The sequence below is a fragment of the Lichenostomus cassidix genome, chromosome 2 (genome assembly GCF_008360975.1).
Source record: "Lichenostomus cassidix isolate B80296 chromosome 2, HeHo_3.0, whole genome shotgun sequence".
NCBI classification, from domain to species: domain Eukaryota; kingdom Metazoa; phylum Chordata; class Aves; order Passeriformes; family Meliphagidae; genus Lichenostomus; species Lichenostomus cassidix.
Window position 1 is genome coordinate 7,658,122 of NC_139482.1, and position 22,569 is coordinate 7,680,690.

The 22,569-nt window shown below is 39.9% G+C and overlaps 1 protein-coding gene across 5 annotated transcripts in view; it reads left to right on the plus strand.

The window, feature by feature from the left end:
* The first annotated feature begins 472 nt into the window (after positions 1-472).
* RBM33 (RNA binding motif protein 33) overlaps positions 473-22,569 on the plus strand; it is a 100,578-nt gene continuing 78,481 nt past the window's right edge. For 3 of the 5 annotated variants that reach the window (XM_085050267.1, XM_085050268.1, XM_085050271.1), the window contains exons 1-6: positions 473-719; positions 11,611-11,689; positions 15,925-15,973; positions 17,847-17,923; positions 19,896-20,196; positions 21,295-21,405. In XM_085050267.1, coding sequence (XP_084906393.1) covers positions 692-719; positions 11,611-11,689; positions 15,925-15,973; positions 17,847-17,923; positions 19,896-20,196; positions 21,295-21,405 — 645 coding nt within the window. In that variant the 5' untranslated portion in view covers positions 473-691. The remainder of the gene's footprint in view (positions 720-11,610; positions 11,690-15,924; positions 15,974-17,846; positions 17,924-19,895; positions 20,197-21,294; positions 21,406-22,569) is intronic. The other 2 variants (XM_085050270.1, XM_085050269.1) reach the window with 1 other exon arrangement.

Sequence of the window (22,569 nt, forward strand, 5' to 3'; positions counted from 1 at the left end):
TGTAGTTGATTTGGTGATGTTCAGTCGTAGGTTGGACTCGATGATCTCAGAGGTCTTTCCCAACCTAACTGATTCCTTCAGAGGACTCACCCCCGTCCGCAAGAGATACCTACGGACCCCCGTCAGGGCGGGGGTGAGAACCTATCCCTCCCATTCCCACTGTTGGTCCCAGTCAGGTACACGCACCAGCACCGGCTCGGCCGCCCGCACCTTACAGCCCGCACATTCCAGCCCGCACCTTACAGCCCGCACATTCCAGCCCGCACCTTCACTCCCGCCCCGCCCCGGCCCGGCCGCCATTCCGCCCTCACGCACCCCGCCCCGCGCACGCGCCCCGCCCGCCCCGCCGAGGCGCAGGCGCACCGCCCTCCCGCTCTGCGCACGCGCAGAGGGCGCAGCGGTGACCAATGGGCGCAGCGCGCCGCCCGCCCGCCCCCGCCGCGAAGGAGGGACCCTGGTCCGCCGCCGTCCCGGCATGCAGCGCGGCGGCGACAGCGGCGGCGGCCGCCATGTTGTGTTAGTTTGTTGTTCTCCGGCGGCGCGATCGCGGCCCGCCGGGCGCTGAATCCGAGCCCTTCCCGGCCCATCGCCCGCCTCCTTCGCCGCGTCACCGCGACCCGCCGCTCCGGCGGGCGGCACCGCGGCGCTGCCGCGACCCGCCGCGGCCGCCGCCTGGGCCGTGCGCAGAGCCATGGCTGCCGCGCTGGGAGGAGACGCAGGTGGGTGCTCAGTGGCCGCGCCCGGGGCAGCGGAGCCGGCTCGGGGCCGTGCGGTGCGGCCGGCGGGGAGCCGCGGGCTGCTGCGGGGCTTTCCTGGCGTGGTGACGCTATCTCCGCCCCGGGCCCGGGTGAGGGCGGTGCGTCCCGCGTGGTCGGGGCTGGGGGGCGCGGGTCGGGGCGAGCGGAGCTGCCCCGGCACGGCACAATCCCGGGAGCGGAGCTGCCCCGGCACGGCACAATCCCGGGAGCGGAGCTGCCCCGGCACGGCACAATCCCGGGAGCGGAGCTGCCCCGGCACGGCGCATTGCCGGGAGCGCAGCTGCCCCGGCATGGCGCATTGCCGGGAGCGGAGCTGCCCCGGCACGGCGCATTGCCGGGAGCGGAGCTGCCCCGGCACGGCACGTTCCCGGCGGCGTGCGGCCATGGGAGGTGCGGTGGCTGCTCGGAGGGCCGGACAGGGCTGGGAGGGACAGCGGCCTCGCCGCGGGTGCGTGGCCTCCGCGGGACGTGGGTGCGTTTTTTTTGAAAGACATTCACAGACTCACAGGATCAGTTAGGTTGGAAAACACCTCTGACACCATCGAGTCCAACCTATGACCGAGCATTACTGTATCAACTAAAGCATGGTACTAAATACCACATCCAGTGTTTCCTTAAACGCCTCTAGGGACGGTGGGTATTTTTTCACATAGTTTTTACAGGTACAGTGTATGGCCTGTCTCAGTAACATGTTTCTAATCTGTGCTGTAGTTATAATTTATTTTACAGACTGTCCAGCAGTAGAAGGTCTCACTTCAGAAGTGTAAAGTGAAGTCAGTGCTTGGCTCCAGACTCTCAGGTGTTCGTCCCACTGCGCTTCTGCATGACTACAGACACCTCTACACGCAGCATTTTAATAGACACCTGGAAAACCTCTGTGGTTCTGATTAAGCAACCTTTAAAATGAGACCATTTAGTTGGATGATTAAAAGAAAATCTGTGAGGGGTCTCTCCAGAGTGTTCAGGAGAGATGCATTTAAGGGGATGTATGTGTTTCTCTGCTTGCTTTCGCTAGGAATAGGAGTTTTTTGATAAAGGGTGGTCAGAATGGTCATTTGACCCACTTGTCCTTGTCTGTGCCAAAGTTTGTGGCGATTTAGCCTCTGTAGGTTGTTGTCAAGGAGGAGAGTGGTGACTCCTTCAGTGTTTACTCACTTCAGTGTTTAATCAGCTGAGTGGTCTGATTGTGCTCCACGGTTGGTTTGATGGGTAGCAAGGTACATAAGCATAGTTATTTTTACGGTAAGTGTTGCCATACGTAAAATTAGATATTACAAAGAAATCCCCAAATTTAGGAATTGAGTTTAGGAAGAAGGCTAGGAAGGACAGCGCTGGTTTGGTAAAAAAGTAAATAGTTTAATAGTTTGAGCATTATTTTAATCGTATTAAATATACTACAGTATTGAAGTTATTTTACAAAAAAGTTTTTGTGCTAATTTCTGTGGTTTAGATCAGTTACTTGTGGAAGTAAAGTTTGTGTTCATGTTCTGGGTGGAAGTTTTGTTGGTAGTATGAGGACAGAGTAATTCTTAGTGTCACTTTTGAAGCATTTTGGTTCTTGTGTTTAAAACTGCTGCAAGTTGAATGCACATGCTTTCAAGTAAAAAGGCATGTGCTGCAGCACACAACCTTCAACAAAGTGGTGAAACTGCAATTTCAAGGCTAAATTTTGTTGTTGTAGAGTTCCATTTGTGTCTAAGGGTGAATTGGGATCCTTTTGTGCTAAGTGGGCACAAGCAGTTGTTTTTCAGTGTTCACACTGCACTCATCAGTAAATGGTGGCCACTTAAATATGATCTGTGCTCCATATAAACAGTGTTTGTTTAGTCTTGGTGATCACTGTGCAACACTTGCTGAGTGAAGGAACCCACAGGTCACACACATGTCTGGGTGACTACTCAGGGAAAATTTCTGGTTGAGGTTGTTAAATACATTTTTAAAACCCAGTCAAGAAAGCCTAGAACTTACAGAAATGTCATGAGCAACTGTTTCTGGAAAGGGACTATCTAAAGTCAATAGTGGTAGCATGAGAAAGAAGCTCATAACGAAGAGGTTATTTGGCTTAAATTGTTTTGTTCATTTAAAGTTTTAACTGTAGAAACTAATGTTTGTGATTTAGTTTTTGAGTTTTTGGGGACGAGGGAAAGACTTTAAAAGATGGAGATAACAGCATTCCAGTGTTTACAGAAAAAAAAAAAGACTAATGGTTGGTAAAATAGTATGAAATAAGTATTGGAAAAATAAATTAGTGTTAATTTGATGACATTTCAGGGTAGCAGCTGACAAAATGAGTTTTGGCTTTGAGGGTGCATATCAAAGTTTAAATCCTCTGTAAGGGTATGTTGTAGCACTGAAAATGAAATGTGAAATGTCTGTATTGGCTGAACAATTAAATGTATTTGATGGAAGGAAGGTGATTTGTCTTTTGGACAGCATGTGTGGACTGATTCGTTGGTCGTTTATAATCTTTAAAGCCTTGGGGAAATACTGGCTTTATTCAAAGAATAAAGCATTCATAAGTAGTTTTGTGACCAGATGTGTTGGTGCAGCAAAGCTTTCTAAGGATGAAGGCTAAGGCTCTTTTCATGTTAGGTTTCACAAACTAGAAACTTTTCAAGTGATAGTCTGTGGGAGTAATTCACAGTTGCATATTACTTTGCAAATTCTTTAGCTAGTCAGCCTAATTCAACCTGCTTCTAATTTCAGAATGGCTGCATGTTGAAACGTGAATAGCCCAGGTGGGTGTGCTAGTGATGAGGGACCTTGACAGCTCATAGTTGCTCGTTAGTCCATTGATAAGACAATGGTTCCCAAACTTTGTTCCAGTTTTACATACAAAAACACAGCCAGAGGAAACGTTGAATATTGAGTAACATAATCTTCCTTAAATGGTGAGGACAAAGAAGATGGAGGCTTTCTCTTCCCAAGGAGCCATGTGGAGAAGACAAGGGACAGTGGTTATAAATTGCACCAGAAGAGGCTTCACTTGATACAGGAAAGACTTTTTACAGGGAGAACAACCAATCACTGGGAAAATGTCTTCAGGGATATGATGGAACCTCCATTACTGGAGGCTTTCAAGATATGATTGGACAGGTTGTTAGACAATTTGTCTCATCTAGGCTCCCTTCTCATGGGAGACCAAGGTTTAAAGGCCACTTCAAACCTGGACTATTCTATGATTTAAGGATCTTATGCTTACAGTATAAGGTAACAACCATTTTGTATAGATGCTCAGATTTTTTCTTGATATTTACAGCAGTCAGCGTGCAGCTAGATTTTAGTTTCATTTAGGGACAAACAGCAAACTATCACCAAAACAAGGTAAGAAGCACCTCTACATAATCTGCCATATAGCAGTATGGGAAAATTATTATAAATTCTCTTCCTTTCAGATTAGTTCACTTCTGATGACTTTCAGTGGCCTAGAAGGCTTTGGGTGGAGATGTCCTTGGATTGTGAGTCATGACGTGGGCTGAGGTGGAGGAGGAGTTGGAGAGGGTCCCATTGACATGTGTGTCTCTTCCTGCTGCAAGTCCTGTACCCAGGGTAGCAGAATGGGTGGTTTTTTTACCTCTGAGGTTGTCATCAGTTTAATTTCATTTGAACATAGGAAGTGTGTTGTTGCACTCTTGGGCTGTAAAAACCTCTTGTGAAGCTGTTGATAAAAAGTGGAGAAAAGCTCACACTGCTAGCACAGCAAGCACCTTTCTGTGTGTTGTGGGTCTCTGTCCAAAGATGTAGAAATTGTCCAGTGTGACAAATTCATTTGAACTTGTTGTGCTTCAGGCTATTCAGCAGCAGCATCCAGGGACTGGAAATAGACTCTGCATTTGTGCCTAGGTGAAGCACACACTAAAATTCCTCCAATTCTTAGAGGTCTGTAGAGGTTACAGTTCATGAAATAATATGCTCATGGGTATACCAAGTATTAGTCTCCTTGTGATGTATTGTAGTATTAGTTCTTAGTAATGTACTAAGAACTAGTGCTGAAAAACATTGCTATGCCAATGTGCTTGAGGCAGGGAGATGTCCTTAAAACATAGCAATTTTTAATCTCTGTGCTTTTTTGACAAGGTTTCGCTCTTCTGAATGTTTTCTCTTTTCAGGTCATCTGAATAAACATAGCCTTAGCATCAGTTGTTTTTATAAAAGCCAGACCAAACTTTATTGTATGAAATACTAAACCTCAGGTTTTAGGTCACATAGAATTTGTTGTCCAGAATAATTTGAGATGATGGCTGTCACAGACATGACCAAAAAACCTCCAAGTAAGTGATGTGATTCATGCTATGTTATGTTTTGCTGTAATGCAGCCTCATTTTTGACTATAACTTTTGGTTGCTGTGAAAGATGCTGGGGAGTTTCTGGAGAGTTGCAGTTTCTCATCAATACCCAAATCCATTTGGGAATCATGTTCATGTGGATTTCACTTAAACTCTTGGCCTTCCTTTGCTGTTCAGCATTTGTAAAGCAAGGACTATGGCACTTCTGGTTTTCAAAGCAAATATATTTTCTAGCTCAATCAGACTTTGAAAATAATTATTTTTTTATATTTTGTTTTTTGTGATTTGGTGGTTTTGGGTTTAAATATAGTTTATTAATTTAAAAAAAAAGGAAGAAAGGGCCTTATTTCTTTCAAATATTGGTTAGAAAATTTCAATTCCAGGCAGCATTTCATAATTAGTTCTGATGTTTTGTATTGTTAGTGACTTGTTTTGCATACAAACTCTAAAAAAAAAGTTGATTTTTAAGAAGATAAAGACAATTACTCTCTAGAACTTACTTTTTTCTGCTTTATTTTTTTGAGGAAGCCTAACTCTGTCTATAGGAGTAATTTGGAAACAAAACATGAAATACACTAATTGAGGAATGTGTTAGGCAGTTGTTAGGTTGTTAAAAACACTTAGTCATCAAATACTTAAGGCTTCTGTGAGTAATTGTTTACCAATAGAAAGGCTGAGTGGTGTCTGTTCGTGGACAGATAAACTAAGGTGTTTGTGTTTAAGTGTGGCATATTTGTGCATAATGTGGTAGTAAGACTGAATGGGATTTTTGTGGTGATGTAGAGAGGTTATTCTTTGTAATAAGTGGGACTGGATTTATAGTGAACTTCATAAAATGTTGGGTTTACATCACAGACTTGGATTCAGAAATTCCTGTTGACCTTGTGGGTTTTTCCTGCCAGATGCTGTCACAATTTGTTACCAGAAGTTTTTGTTCAGCTGGTGTTAATAGTACAGTTACATTGCCAGCCTGTGCTACAGACAGACATTTCTCATGAAACTTGTTATTCTTTTGTATTGCATAGCGAGAGATACCAAAATTCACTTCCCTCTTTGGCTGTTTTTACCTGGTGTACTTGGGTGCTGAAAATCAAGATTTTACAATTCCTATCTGTTGTGTAACCTTTTGCAATGAAATATAAAGGATAATATTTTGTAAAAATACACTATTACATAAAGATACTCTAGTAAGATGTTTTTAATCTGGAGTCCTGTTCTTGAAGTATTGTCAAGTTGTCATGTTTAGTGTTTTGAATGGGATAAAGCAAGATGGGCTTGTTATCTTTAGTATTGTTTGAAGAATAGAGAAATGGTGGGTTTTTTCATGTGGTAAATTACTTTCTCCCCTCTAGTTTTCTATTTTTTTTCTTTTTTTCACTAGCTCCCTTACCTGTTATAGAATCATACTGGGTTTGTTTTTATTTTGCTCAAAACTAATGAGGCTTAGTTACTTCATTAAAAGGCCTGTTGGGTAAAGAGTGCATGAAACTCTTTTATCCGTTGAACTGTAGGATCATTGTGGCATCTCCCATCTTGTTTTGGATCAGCAGAAGTCTTTAGAGCTTTTTCAGTACCTAAAACTACAATTATGTTTTGTGTTCATGGTAGTGTAATGCTGAAACAAACCAGAACACAGAATTTTGAGCTGTTGAGGTTTGTGAGACAGCACATGGCTAGTGTTCCAGAAAGCTTTTAGGTTTTGTTCTGGGAGCATTAAAAACGTAGTCAAGTGTTTTCCCTGCTCTAGAAGTCTTGGCCATTTCACTGCAGTAAAAGACTCCATCTTAGCAACAGTTGCTACGTGTGACTACCTTTTTAAGCTGTTAGTACCATTTTAAGATGTTAAGAGCTCTGCAGTGTTCTGCTGATTCACCTCCTATGCTTGTGAGATTTGACTGTGTAGCTTAAGACTTCCATTTTACACAGAAAAATTAGTGAGGATTTTATTGAAGGGCTGTCCATAGAGTTAGAAACTGCCATCAGCATAGCCAAAGAAGAAACGAGGCTTATATTTAGTGGATTTCTGGTGTGGATGATCTGTTCTTACTGAACAGGAAAAAAGATGCAGTTCTGGCCGTATATCATAAAAACAGAACATAAGCTGTATAGAGCAACTAGCATCACTGCTGGTGCAGCACCCAAGTACGTATAAAGAGAATAAGAACCTTTTAGGGTGGGGCTCAAGTGTGTTTGTTGTTGTGTTTATTCTGCTTCACAGCTGGCCAGAGCCTTGTGAGGCAGGCTGGTCTGACAAAACATCCAGCATCTCTCCTTCTCTGCAGCATTGTGAACCTTCCCTGCCACTTTGATCACAGAGGTTTTCTTGGAACGGCACTAGGAAGAGCCAAGTGGTGGATTGGTTTGGTTTTTCTCCCTCTACAACTGGCCTGTTCTGCTTGCTCATTCAGTTAATGCTTTTTTGGTGTTTGATAGGTCTCCTTTGGTTTGTTGTGAGTTTTTTGGGTTTTTTTGTTTGACTTTTTAGTGTTGCCTGGAAATTAGAGGGGGCTTAGTGTATAGTGATCACTTCTCAGCATCTTCCAGTTGGTACCCAGCTGATCACATCATCTTGGTGAGCTTTGCCATGGGCTCCTGGAATTGCTCGGAGCTGTGGCCAGAGCCTCCAGTGTCTTAGCAACAGTTGCTGTGTACTTCTGCATCAAGGCTGCTGGAAGAGATACAGAACCTTTTTCCTGCCATAGACATTTTAATGCATTAAAAGCTTATGTTTATGGATTCCCACCCTCCTTTTTTTTTCCTATTATCTTCCACACAGTAGTACTGAGAATTGCTTAAAAAAAAATTAAACTCTGGCTGTTGCTCTCAGTGGTTTTGTATTCTGCTGATGCTGAGTGGTTTTATTTCTGTACAAGTTAATGTTTTACAGGCATTTAACCACCCGTGGCACAAACATTGACATACAAGTTTCTCAAGGAGAAACAGCTATAAATGTTAACATTGATTGATTGTTTACTGGTGTTTTGCAATGTATTGCCTAGACAGGTCTAAGAAAAATGAAAGTTTGTGTGGTTTCAGAAACAGAGAAAATGATGCCTCACGAGGTCTGTTAGGTATCACATCACATTGCAGGTGCAAGGTCCCAGTCCATTTCAGAGGTGCTGTCTCACAAATAAAGCTGGCATGGAATGCCATTTGTAGATGCATGACTGTTGTGACCTCCTTTTCTAAAGGAAAGCTACAACCTGCTCTGGGCTCTGACAATCCTTAATGTCAAAATGGCATAATTTGTAATGCTCATTGTCAGTGTCAGCTGTCACAGAATAAAAAAGCATAAAAAAGAAAAGCTGTCTCCTCCTGTCCTGAAGATCTTTATATCATGTGTGTTGAGATGGAGAGACAAGAGATGAGAACAGGGAGGTAGTGGGGATGTGTGGAACAGTTTTTGCAAGCTGTGGTCACTACAGGCAAATTGGCCAGTCCTTCTTGAGGATTTTGTGTTCATCCTACTAGAAGGCACTTGTGAAAAGGGTTTCACTGGATGAAATTCAGCTTTGAATTTTGGTAGAAGTTGCTCATAAATAAGGAATAGGATGTGAGAAATTTGGAGAGCTTGGAAGAGCTGGAGGTTCCTGATGTTGGCTGAGTGGTGGGGGTTCAGTTCCACACTAGAAACTTGCCAGGAACTTGGACTGTCCTTGGCTATGGTTTCTTCACTAGCAGCAATAATAGGTTGAAATATTTTTCTGGCTGTGAAACTTTGATGTCTGGATTGGAAAAGTCAACTGTGAGTTGTACCGAAAATTGTTTTGCTTTGGAGAGAAGAAGGGTTTGGTTGTGTAACTTGGTGTTGTCTAGATTTAAAAGTGGATGATTTAAAGGTCCATCTGTGAATGATTGTGGGCTAAGAGTTTAGATCTTCAAGTGCTCTTGGTTTATAATACAACTCTCTAGTTCTAAAATGGTACCTGGTATGAAAAAATACATTTTGCAGGCAGGTATAGCTTAAAAAAAATTTGCTGTCATCCTCATGGTGATCATTGTCTTGAGCTGTGTTAGGCAATATGTGGACACATGTTTGGGTTGCTGCCAAACCAGTTGCATTACTTTAAAAATAATCTAGTGGTGGCTACATCAAGTCAGTGGATTACTGCAATCCAGCTGTAAGAACAGTGTCAGTGCAGGATATTTGTGTCCTTAAAATGTCAATGCACTGAGACAATCACTGCAGCATGGTTTTGAATGACTATAAGGAGAAGCAAGGTGCCCTTTTTTTTCTGCCTCCCAGAGACCACAGAATTGGTTAATTTTAGTGTTAAAGAGGAAGACCTGTGTAATTGTTTGGCTTTCCTCTGTGAGTGAAATAGGAATTGGAATAGGAGGTTGCAATAAATAGATGTTTGAGCAGAGAAAGGTAAAACAATGGTTTTCAGTGGTGTTAGCCCATGTAAATCAGTTTAAATGTAAAATATTAGTTAAAATGTAAATGTATTCGTTGATGGTAAAGGGGAGAACCTGATTAAGGAGAATTATTTCTACCTACTGTTTCAAAATAAAAGAGTTACCACATTTGTCTCATGATGCATCATAATTCTTACTGAGAAGTCTTACTTTCACAGCTATTTATGATTGAAATTTCTGGTTTGAAAGTTTTCAATATAGTGATGTTGCAAGATCTGAATTTTTTTTTAATGTTTTTACCTTCTTTTAAACTTCTGTCAGTCACTAACAGTGATATTTTGATAAGATGAAATGAGAAGAGAATATGTTTGTCATTGCATATGGGGAGTATTCGCTAAAGATACTGGGTTGAGTTTAAAGAGCTGAAGACAGATCTGGTTTTGGAGGTTTATTAAAAGAAACCAACGAAACACAAAACTGCAGTTGAAAAAAACAGTTGTTCCTTGGCAGTGTACTTGGTCAAAGAGTTGAATGCAAATATAGTCAGGAGGATGAGGGGATATATGGCATCTTAGTGATCCCAATTCAGCGTGTCAGACTGCAAGGGCTGGATTGCTCAACCTCCTCCATTTTGCAGACCACTAAACTGCAGCAGGTTTCCCTTTGTCTTGAGCATAACTTTCATTTGCCCACTTATTTGATTCTTACCAAAATTGTTAAAATGTGTGAAAAGGGAGTGAATCCAGGTATGCATTCTCTGTTGGGACTGTAGTCAGAGAATCGGAGAGTGGAGGATGAATGTATCTGAGGTTATGTGCTTCCAGTTTCCAGGTGACAAGACATGATGTCTGAACAGACCAGATGACCTTTGCATCTTCTCTGCAGAGGAATGGAAGGGTTTTTTTTTATTTTTAAATAGCAAAATTTTCATTTGCAAGCTAAGCTAAGCAAGAGGATGTGGTAGGCCAAATTGGGGGTATCTTTTTAAAGAAATATGGAGCACCAGTTGTTTCTTGAAAGGCAAGTGGATGCTGAGGTGCACGGTGTAACCTGCTTCAGTGACTTCTGGTGGTTTTACTGCCCCAGTTGAGATAACTGGTGGTGGCTTCCATCTGACCTCCCTTCTCTGTCTTGTTAGTGGTACCAGCCTGCCTTGTGCTGACTTGAGGTTTACTCCTATTTTCAAAGTGCTTTTGGGGGCTCAGTGGTAGCAGAAGAGCTTGTGGTCTCTAAGGCATGCGAGGATTTGGCTGATGTTGTTACCTTCAACTCCACTGCACCTCAGTTTCATGCATTTTTGGGGAGCTGCTGTTTTGGAAAGACCTTCATTGTTAGAATTTCCCAGTGATTTAGCTCACACCCTGTTTTCCTTGGGTGATCCTTGCCACAACAGTGAGAAGAGGCAAACCTGTGTAGTACATTATGGGGCTTTTTTATTGTTGAAGCATGGGGATGTTGGTTGACAACTGACTGACCATGAGCCAGAAGTGTGCCCAGGTGTCCAAGAATGCCATCTCATCTTGGTTTGTGTGTGTGGCCAGCAGGCCAAGGGCCATGATCAACCCCTTGTACTCAACACTGGTGAGGCCACACCTCAAATCCTGTGTTCAGTTTTGGGCCTTTCACTGTGAGAAAGAGCACAGGTGTGACAAGGAGCCGCTGAGGGAGCTGGGGGTGTTCAGCCTGGAGAAAAGAATGCTCAGGGGGGACCTTAGTGCTCTCTACACCCACCTGAAAGGAGGCTGTAGCCAGGTGAGAGTCAGTCTCTTCCCCCGGGTAACAATGGACAGGATGAGGGGAAATGGCATCAAGTAGTGCCAGGGGAGCTTTAGACTGGATAGTTGAAAGTGTTGTACAGTGTTGGAAGAGGCTCCCCAGGAAAGTGGAGTCACCATCCCTGAAGGGTTCACAAAACATGCAGATATGGCACTCTAGGACATGGTTTAATGGTGAAGATGGTGGTGGAGCTGGGTTGATGGTTGAACTTGATGATCTTCTAGGTGTTTTCCAACTTTAATGATTCTATAATTCTGTGTTGGTATTTGTCTGTTTTCTTCATGTTAACTGAAAAGTAGAAAAGGGTATTTTTGCATTTTCAGAACAACATGCACACCCCCACACCCACCCAGAAAATCCCATCTGTGTGGTTGCTTTGGCAACCTTTCATTTCAGAAAGAATTATTTAATGTAGTCACTTTTTTTTGCAGATGATGACTTTGATCAGTTTGATAAGCCTGGTGCAGAAAGATCTTGGAGAAGAAGAGCTGGAGATGATGACTGGGACAGGTAGGTAGAATGTTTTCATGTTCAGTTTCTGTGTGCTGAATTGAATTGTTTTGTTTTCCCATTCTGGCATTTTGTACTCTAACATTTAGAGCAGTGCACATTTAGATACTAATGAAGATGTTGGTTGTTTTGCATGTGTCAGCCAGTGCTAGATTGTGCCAAACATGTACTTGCCTTGAGGAATATAGAGCATTGTGAAGAGATGCCATTTAAAATTGGATAAATACAAAGTATTTGTGGTGTGTAATTTTGCAATTAATGTTCCAGTTTTCCTTTTAAATATTTAGTAGACCTTGGTGGTTTAAGTAGTTAGAACTTTCTAGTACTTGAATTTGCCCAACTTAATTTTAATTTTTTTAACTTGATGTTTAAATTCTTAACCACAAAGCCCTATTTAAGTTTTAAATTGGATAAGAGGAGTAGAGCTTAGGCATGGGCTTCTTCAACAACATGACTGTTGTAAAGATTTAGAAGTATGAGTGCACTTGGTTATTTTGGAAAGAATAAGCGTGTTCTTTTCTGTGAAAGGAATGAGGCTGCTGGCAAGGCTTGTCTGCTCTGTCTGGTAGAACACTTTTCACTTATGTCTGTTATTTTTCTGTGATTCTTTTCAGTAATGGACTTGTCCGGACTTTGCCAGTGGTTTTCACTCTAAAAGGGAGAAAAAAATACTCCAGATAAATTTCTGTCTTCTCTGATAATCACTCAAGAGACTGTAGTAAACAAATTTTACAGCATGTAGTTTTCCACTGTGCTGAGCCCTTGGAGTGAATCAACTGCACTACATTTATTGTCATTTCCAGAGGCACTAGTTTCCTCTTCCATGTTTTTCTGCTGGGTTGAGTAGGTAGTTTTCATCTCTGCAGTAGGCGAGTATGTCCAGTAGTGAGGAATGTGGACAGTAGCTCCAGAATATCCAGGGTGTTCTGCTGTTTGCTGGTGAGAAGTGTCTGCCCTCTGTCAGGCCAGTACAGCTGTTAGAGGGTTGGATGCTGAACTGCATAAAGAAACAGCTCTCTTTTGAGAGTGTAATTAAAATAACTTGCTCAGGCTGGATCACTCCTGTGCTGCCTCCCCTCCACAGGTCTGGCTATTCAGAAACCTTAAAATCAGTGTTACAGGCAAAATGTTTTGTATTAGAGTATTTTCTTAGCATTTTGCCTTTACTGACTGTGGTGTGAGTGGGTGGACTCTTAGATGCTGACTGGTCACATTTGGTTTTAGCTGCCCCATTCATCACTTGAGAAAATTTGGAAGAGTCAAGCAGCTGTTGCATCATAAGTTGGAAATTTTTACCCAGTGGTAAACTCCCTGTGTGAAGCTGGTTTTAATAGGGCTTGAGAGCAGTTTTAGAGTATTTTCACCAAGCTGAGGCTTTGAAGTATACAAGGATTTCGTTTTAGAAAAAAGTTTTAATTTTTGTGTTTATTAGCTGCATTTAATTTAAGAGAGATGATCAAAAATTCAATAGTGAAATTGTGAGGGAAGTAGTTGCAGGTGCAGAGCAGAAGATTCCAGAGTTTCATCTTGCAGATCATTTCAGAAATTTTATTTTACAACTGCATATAATGAAATACTATTTGAATTTGTTGGAATTTTTTTTTTTTTGTTAATATTATTATTCTCTTCAAATTGCCAAGCCTTGTTTGGAAGTGTTGAGTTCTGTGTGTGTCTTGGCAATTACAAATGCTGGACATGGATATGTTGCCTAATGTAGTTGCTTGGGGGTTTTTATCTACTGGCCTAATTCAGTATAGGACAGTTTCTTGAAGATGGAAAAAAGGCTGGATGAGCACAGTAGTCTGTGTTTTAACCCTTCATGCTTTGTTTTGAACTGAAGCATCATTTGAGGGAGGGAGATGGAGGAATTCACACATCTTCATCAACCATCAGCTCTTACTGTGTTGTTGCTTGACTGAGTCGCATCCCCTAGTCAATAATTTTGAATTATTTCAGGTCTCTGTCCTTTCTCAGACCTTGGAGGGTGTTAACTGAAAGCTGCAAGGCCTCAGTTACTTGGAATTACAAATGTAAAATTGTTCTTGAAGAATTTTCCCCAATTTTTACAAGTTGTTTTCCTGAAATTGTGTCCATGCTACTGCTCATGAAATTGGAGGCCTAAAAGGGCCAGTGTGGTATCTTTATTGCATTAATTTATACATTTATTTTATTAAGTAACCCATAGCTTGGGTTTGGGAAAAACCTGCATTTTTGGTGCTCTCCTTCGAGATGACAGGGGTGACTTAGTAGCTGACTTTAAATTCACTTGTTCAGACACTTCTTTGAGATTACTCATTTCTCTATGCTGGCAGTAAACTTTCCACTTTTTATTGTCTGCTTTTTTGGTTATTTTTTTCTTATTTGAGAAAGCTAAATTTATTCAGTGAGGGAAATGTTGGGTATTGGGAGTTGAGGAAGGGGAAGAAAATCAGTCTGTTTCTTGTCAGAGCAAACGCTAAATTATCTTAACCCAAAATTTCTAGTATTATGGTTTTGGAAAGACTTTCGTATCTTGATAATAGTGAGGGTGAGTTGCCTTTGGATCTATCATAGATGTGTACTTCTATTCCAGTTTATTTTATGTGGATTTGTGTGATATCAGATTGCAACTATTCATTTTTGTCTATTATTCTCAGTTAGCCTAAGATCTGTTAGCATCTGGGATTTTTTTGTTTTGTTTTCTTCATGGTTCTTTGCTTGTTTGCATTGCTTTTTAATGGTCAGATTGAGTCCTTGTGGTCCCTCTTTTTTCTAATAGACAACTTCAGATTTGGCTACTTTAAAAGGAGCTTGAGATAGTTTCACTGTACTGTGCAGGCTTTTCACTGTTATTTTGTTTATTCAAAAAGCTACTCATGGTCATTTTTATTCTTGTAATTTATCAATGAAAATACTGAATGACTGAATGTTTTAGCAGGTTTCGAAGGGCACCCTATAAATGACATTTTGCTTCTGATACAAAATTCATTTATATCCTAGAGTTAATTTTTTTGACTGTTAAGCAATAGGCCAGAGTTTCTAAAAATCTAGAATATATTTGCAGTTACTTCTAGTGATTAAATGTTAATCTTTTTCTAAATAACCACATCAAGGATGTTTTTTAGTAATTTGCTAAATAGCCCTAACTATGTTTAGATAGTGATTTAATCTTTCATTCTGTTCCTTAATCTGGATTTCTTGCTACCTGAATGTGTTTTTTTTGTCTTTGAACGCTGTTACAACATGCTCTTGCCATCTTTTGGAATTTCTCTAGTGCAGTTTTATTAAAAGCTGCCAGTGGTGGCCCATAGTGCTGGGAAAGATTTTCAAACCTTTTGGTGCATTTATCAGATTACTGGCAGTTGCAGAGATTGGTGTGGTTTTGTTTTTTAGTTTTTTTAAGAGAAAAAATTGAAGTAGGAAATTCTTCTGCAACACTTCCTGTTACGTAGAGTTTCTTGTCTCTGAAAGAAAAGGCTTAAATCCTAGTCAGTTTGCTCTTTGTAATGTATGATATATCTTATCTCCTAATTTTTGTTTAATATTACATTGAGCACAAAACAATTGCTATTTGTTAATGTTCAGTCATTTCTGGAACTATTTGTGATCAATAACTGTGGATAAATTCTGTGTACTGATGATAATGGCCTATTTAGAGCTTATTTGGTATATCATTTGCCCGTGTTATCTGTACAGTAATTCGCTCTGAAAGAGATGTATCCATCTACAAAACCAACTGATTGATGTTTTGGGGTTGCCTTCCCATTTTCAAATATTTGCCATGTAGTCCTAAGGAACTCTTGTACAAATTCATTTTCTGTTCATATAGGCCATTCTCACTTGGGTTGGTTTTTATGTGCTACCTAAGGCATGGTGGGTTTTGTTTTTCTTTGTTTTTTTAAGGTGTGCAGGTAGAAATAATCTCTGAAAGTACAGCTCATATTCCAAATCACTGGCATCTCATTTTAGCATTGATATGCATAATCTAATACATACTTTATTATAGAAGGGGAATCTGTTTATCCCTGTCACTAGATAATTCTTTCACTGAAGGAAGAATGAAATTAAGCAGTTGTTCTAAAGTTTAAATCACCAGCATTGTAGTTCCTTCTATTGAATCTTATTTACTGGGCAGTTGCACTATGATGGCAGAAATGTTGTAAGCCAGATATTACTGGCTGTATTCTGATATGCCCTGTAAGTTTTTGGTTTTGTTTTGTAAAGTTCAGCTTCTTGAATTTGTTACTGTTTTCCAGTGAACTTGATGATGACTTGCTTGGAGAGGATTTGCTAACTGGAAAAAAGGTAAGAGATGTGCATTAAAGTGAATTCTTGCAGATATTAAATCGTGAATGTTGCTCAACCCAGTTTAGGTGTTTAGTTTGGCCTCCTGTATTTTAAAGTCACCACCCCAAAGCCTGACAGGCACAGGTACCTGAGATCTGTCTTATTGCCAGAGTACTCTGCACCCAGGGCTCTGTTCCCTTCTGAAATAGGAAATACCTCCTGGAGGAAATACCTCCAAGTGTTTTTAAAAATAAAACTTACTGAAAATTTTGTATTTCAGCTAAGCTAGGTCTCCTGAATGCTAATTAGGATGATGGAGAATTTAATCCAAGTGCTAGTTCCTGGCTATTAAGAATCGCTTGTCAAAATACCAGCAGTATTTACCAGAGAGTAAAGTAAAAAAAGCAGTCAGTGGTGTCTGTGAAAGTTCACATTCAGTGTGCATGATCTGCTGCCTCCGTGTCTGATGAGTAGGCAGAGCATTTCCTCTTTTAAAATGAGGAGGAAAATATGGGAGCAGCTAAAACTGGGGAACATAAACAAGTTGTCCCTGTCTCTGCTATAGACTCTTCCAGCTGGTACCTATTTCTGGAATTGAGCTCTGTGAGAAGAACTAGATATGTTTTGGATTTGCCAGATATCCATAGGAGAAGAAGGGACTTCTGTTTGAGAAGTCAAACTGACTAGTCACCTCCTTCTATATTTTATCTGCTAAATGAACTCATTTTGAAAGTAGTATTTAAAGTTTTAGTTGGAGATAAATAGCTTGCTAAGAAACCTAGCTCTGTTAAGAGTTGAATTTTATTTGGTGTTTTTTACAGCCATACTCTAAATGTTGGAAGCTAGCTTCTTAAAATTATTATGTAAGGATTTCTATTAAAGATAGGAAGTTACTTATTCTCATGTACTGGTTTGAAGACTATAAAATGCCAGGATGGTAATAATTGCACGTGTTTATTACAGAGTTATCAAAAACTTAAGCAATTAACATTGTATATGTCTTTGTACTATGAATGGAGCTGATAAAGCTACTCACTTATCTTAAAAAATTATATATGTTAATACTAACCAGTACTTGATTCTCCAGTGCATTATGTTTTCTTGTGCTTTTTCTAGTCTTCTTTTTAGTTTGCCATGTTATAGGGCAGTATCTGTGGGTATGGATTCATATTGTGGGGTAATAATAGATTTCTGAGAAAGTTTTCTCTGTGCTTTTTAGGCTAAATTTCCATCTACTTAATCTCATCCCAGTACTTTTAGATAGATCTACCTCTGTGTAACCTTTCTGGCCCTATTACTTGAGGGGTTGGGAAGGTTGCTTAGCAAAACTGCAGTTACCTCTTAGGGGGTAAATATTAAAAAAACCCAAAAAACCTGAAAGTTGTTTAATTAAACAGGCAGATTAAGAGTATTTTCTTCTGTTGTTTTCTTCTCTTACAAACTAATAGTGATTTTTCCATTTTATTTATTATATCCTTTTCTCCAGTCTCCTAACTATCTCTGCTCTGTAGAAGTTGCAGTTCATGCATTTTCTTGATTTGCCTAATGCATCAAGGTCACAAGGCTGTGTATGAGAGCTAACCTTCCTTCCTTCCTGTCTGTCTTAAGTGAGTTGTCATCTTTGGCTGTATATGAGAATGGATCAGTGAAAAAAAAAGTGTTGATAGGCAAATTTGAGTTCTGTAAATTCCCACAGGATGTATTACAAAATACAAAGATGTATTTTAAGATTTGTGATCTTGTGTAGTGTGTTTTTTCACATTGAATTAGGCAATTTGTTTGAAGATATGCTCTTAGTCTAGGATGTATTCCTCATAAAAATTATTTAATGTTCAGTACTTAGTTAAGTTTGTATCTTTTATGTTCATGATTGACTTTCCCTGGAATCTAGAATCAGTCAGACTTGTCAGATGAGGAGCTGAATGATGACCTTCTGCAAAGTGACAATGAAGAGGAGCAAGAATTTAGGTATTTCTTTTTTGAATCTTGTTTTGGATAACTCAAAGCTATTAATGACTACTGTTACTGATGACTAATAGCTACTAAAGTTATTGATCTATACTTAAAATAGTTCTGCCTTTTACCTAGCCAGCTACTTAGTGATGCATATATAATATACTCAGTAGCATTGTTAACATTTCAGTAAAATTATTTTTTGTTTGTTTTGATCCAGTAAATTTATTCAAATCTATAAAAAGCTTATAAGAAATTGTGTCCTCCTGTGCATATAGAATGACTTACAAGCACTTACAGAGCTTTGTTCTTTACTGCCTCAGCATTGCTTACTGTTCCAGACTTCATTATCCTATATGGTCCTTTTTTGCCATATTTCTTTTAAAAATCTATCTTGCTGCCTAAGACTCCAAGGAGGGGAACTTTTTATTTAAATATTTGTGTACAATTACATGGCAGAAGATTTTGAACAGACTTAATAGACTGGAGCAGGTACTTCCATGGGAGTTTAGTGAGGATCCTGCCCTGTGAATACCCTGTGGTGGTGATACAGCTCCACAACCGAATTATGGGCATTACAAGTCAAAATGAGTGTCTTGTTTTCAGTCTTGAAGCTGGACTGAAGTAAGAGGGAAAATGCTTGTGGTGCTGCTTTTAGTGGCCTGTGTGTTTTTCCAGCTTTTCCTTGTTACATGCTGTGCAGGACATGTCATCTGAAGGGCTATGAGTGTATGTGTGTGTATAACATACATAGGTGTATCTCCATCTCTGAGATCTCCTGTCTTTAGCTGTCCTTAGGATAAGAAGTCCTGTGCCTTTGTTGGAGTGATAAGGGTGTGATAAAATGCTCAAACCATCAATCTCTTCATTGGCTGCCTTTTTCCTCCTTGCAGGGAGTGAAGGTTGGACTGTTCCCTTCAAAATGGGGAATCTCAGTTACAGTTCTTGCTGTTTTTTGCTGTATATCCTCCTTGAGACCCCTGGGTAGCAGGGATGGCTGTGTAACTGAACACACTGATGATAAAGCATCTCAGATGTGATAATATTGCTCAGTGAAAGCAGGTTTCTGTAGACAAGTTTTGCGTTTTTAGCAGTTTTGTTGCCAGACAGTGAGAGCCTTTCCCTTCTATTTCTATTCAACCTCATGCTTCTGTAGTTGGGAGGATAATGATAATCCTGCATAATGTCTTCACTTTCGTGTTAAATCTTCTGCGTCTTAGAGATGCAAATAGCTCAAAGCTGCCTAGATCTTGTTCCCCCAAACTTAGGAAAATAGTGAATAATAGGAATGTTATTAAAAAAAAATAAATTCTTTGTGTTCCGTATACTCAGAGCCCTCAAATCAAGAAGTGGTCTGCTGTAGGTTAATTGCTTTTTTATGTCTTGATGGCATGAGATGTTGTCAACATCTGATTGAATTCTGAGCTTTGCTTTGCCTGCAGATTATAAACTTGCCAGTTTGTGTATTGATTCTTTTTTTAGTGTCCGTGCTAGTGCTAGTTAAGAATGTCTTAATCATTTAAATTACAATTCTTGACTATTTTAAGCAGAACATTAAATCTATAATAAAAATACCGGTTTACATTGAAGATAATCAAGAATGAGCAATGTTAATACATTTCGTAAAAAGTAATTTACTAGTGTATTATGAAAGATTGGGAAAACAGATGCAATTATAATAATTTTGTGTATTTTTTTGTTAGTCTTAGAATTATGATTGAATCTGGTCTGCTTTGGTTACCAAGCAGGACTTTTGCCAGTTTGACCTGCTAAACCATCTGGTTGGTTTGATTCCCCTGGTCAAATAGCCTGCAGCTGGTGATAAGCTGCATTTTAGCATGCATTATGAGAACATGGCATGGAGTCAAATAGTGTATGGGGCATAATTCTGTCCACCATCTTAGAGATTTCATGTTTGCTTTGTTTTGCTAAATCTTTGTGAACAGTTGACAGACTTCAGCCTCTGAATTTTCCCCCTGTCCCACAGCTCTCCAGGTGTCACAGTGAGCCTCAATGCCACATCTGGCATCCTGACGTCATACGAGCTCTCTAAGTCCATCAACGATTCCTCACTAGAGCATGAGTCTGAGTATGACCAAGGGGAAGATGAAGTTGGTTATGACAAATCTGAAGGACATGACGAATATGCCTCAGAATATGCAGAGGAAGGACATTATGAAGGCAACGATCCTGAACTGACAGAAGACCAAACAGAATATGGGGAAGAGCATGGAGAAGAAGATGAAGTGCTAGACCTTGAAATCAGTGAACCCCTAGATGAATTTCCAGTGAGTTTCTTTCTATTGTATCTTCAAAGATAACATTGCTTCCACGTGCATAGGGTTTTAGACTGATTTAAAATCTGTTTACCTCCCTAGGGAGGAGGGGAAATTAGACCTATTATCACTGTCTGCCAGTTTCTTTATCTAAGCTGTGACAAAGTTTGTGTTGACAGCTTGTTTGGCGGTAGGTAATGCTCCTTTGTCATGCTGGAAAGCAGTTGAGAATCATGACCTTGAGGATTGTATCCTTAAGGAAGAAAACAGCTTTGTGTGGTGGAGATACACTGCCAATTGTTAGAAGTACTTAATGCAAAAGCTTTTATCCGGGCTTTAGACAAGATCTGATAAAGTCCTTCGAAGGTGAAAAGATTATTGACCTGCTAAAGACATCTTTAAGGTGCTAATATCCCAAAGTGATTGATGTCCTGCTTGTTCATCCTTTTTGTAACTGAGAGCTGTCTAAACCTGAATAAAGAGATTGGAGGTTAGTTCAGAAAATGTCACCTGCATAATTCAATATAATTTACGCAGCATATTAGAGAACGTGCACTGGCTTTAATTGCTAGTGAAATGATTTAATCTTAATTAAAACTGTATGTGATCAGTGAGGTGTTTTAAAATACAAGCAAACTTAAGAAAGATTTTCTTTTGTTTTATGTTCATAATTTTTCAGAGTTGAACTCACTTATATGTAAGCACTTGCAGAATGTTTTAAGAATGGTTATATTTTGATGGGGTTAAATCTGATGTTAATGTCTATGTGCTATATATGGGTGTTTTGTGTAAGAAAGTACTGCAGTGTTTGCTTCACGAATTTGTAAACAGTGGAGGTAGATGTATAGAAGTAGTTGGGGCAAGCAGTGTTAAATGGGATCTTTACGATAACATTTCTGGGATATGAATGAAAACTGTCTTGGTTTTGATAATACTGAAATTATTGTCTAGTTGAAAGCCTTGCTAATTATGCTGTATATGTGCTACATCACTTACAGTTGACAGTTCTGAGAGATGCAATACTCACTCTGCAAGCTGTAGCAATGCAGTCAGACCCTACCTATTCAGTTGGAATGAAAGTCTTTTCACCTTCCTATGTTGCTGCTTTAGGATGAAGATTACATGCAATCATATAATGAGCAAGCAATGGAAGAACAAGGAGAGTATGCAGCTGATGAGGAGCTGGAAGAATCCCAGACAGTGGCAAATGAATCAGAAGAGGTATGTTGTGAATTTAGTGGAAATTTAAAATACCAGTTCTGCTACAATTTGATTTTGTAGAATTGTACTTCCTGGGTAAGAGTTGATTCAACTTTGCCAATGTTGAATTATTGTTGGTGGTACTCCTTGTATAAGATGAATTGTGATAGCATCTATATTGTTAGATACATCAGATATCATCTCCCCCTTGGAATGAAAATCGTAAGGGGAAGCCCAAAATGTGCATATTTAATTTTGGCTTCAACATAGAAATGTCAGGGACCTGCTTGGGTAGGAAATGACGGTACACTGTCTGATAATCTCCAGGAGCTGTGGTGCTTCCCTTTGCAGGGATCGTTTGTGCTGTTGTAATGTAAATACAGTTCTTGGGTATCCCCCTTTGAGGAAGAGTGTAAGCATGGAAGGTTTGGTGTTTTAGACAGGTGAAGGTCAGATTGTTGTTCTGAAGGTTGTGTTGAGACTGAGATTCCTGTGAGGTTTATCTCCTTCAATTAGGAAAAAGGATGACTTCCTTCATTTGCAGTAAGAAAGCTTATGCCAAAGTCTGCCAAGTAAACATTCACTGATTTTAGCCTGGTAGTGATGCCTAAAGGTTTCTTAGCTTTTAATATATTTTTATATATGTGTAGCCTTGTAGATTTTCAATACGTATTCATGTAGCTTCTAGTATTTTCCTTGCCCTCTCTCACAGTTCAACAAACCCTTATGATACATTCTTGAAATTCTGCTTAGTCTTATTCTTAAGAAGAAAATTCCTGACAAGGACATCTTACTTTCTACCAGAACTTCAGAGACATAACAAGAAAATAGGGCAAAGCAGCCCCTCCAAGGAGTGACCCAGGGGTGGGTTACTGGCATAACTGATATCCTATTGGATGTACTGACTAGATATACTAATAAATGAACCTTATAAAAGTTATAGAAATCCTGTTATGCGTGTGCAATGCCATATTTGGCATTTAAAAGCTTTCATTAAAGAATCACCTTTTTATCTTACTACTTCCAACTCTGTTGCAAGGTTTTTCCTTTTGTTATTAGGCAAAAGTATCATAACTTTTTAATTTGCAGCAAGTTTTTGATGTAAGATTTTTTTTTCCTTTCCCCACCAGGAATCTGCTTTAATATTACTTTTATTCCAGTTCTTAATTAAATAGGATTGAATGG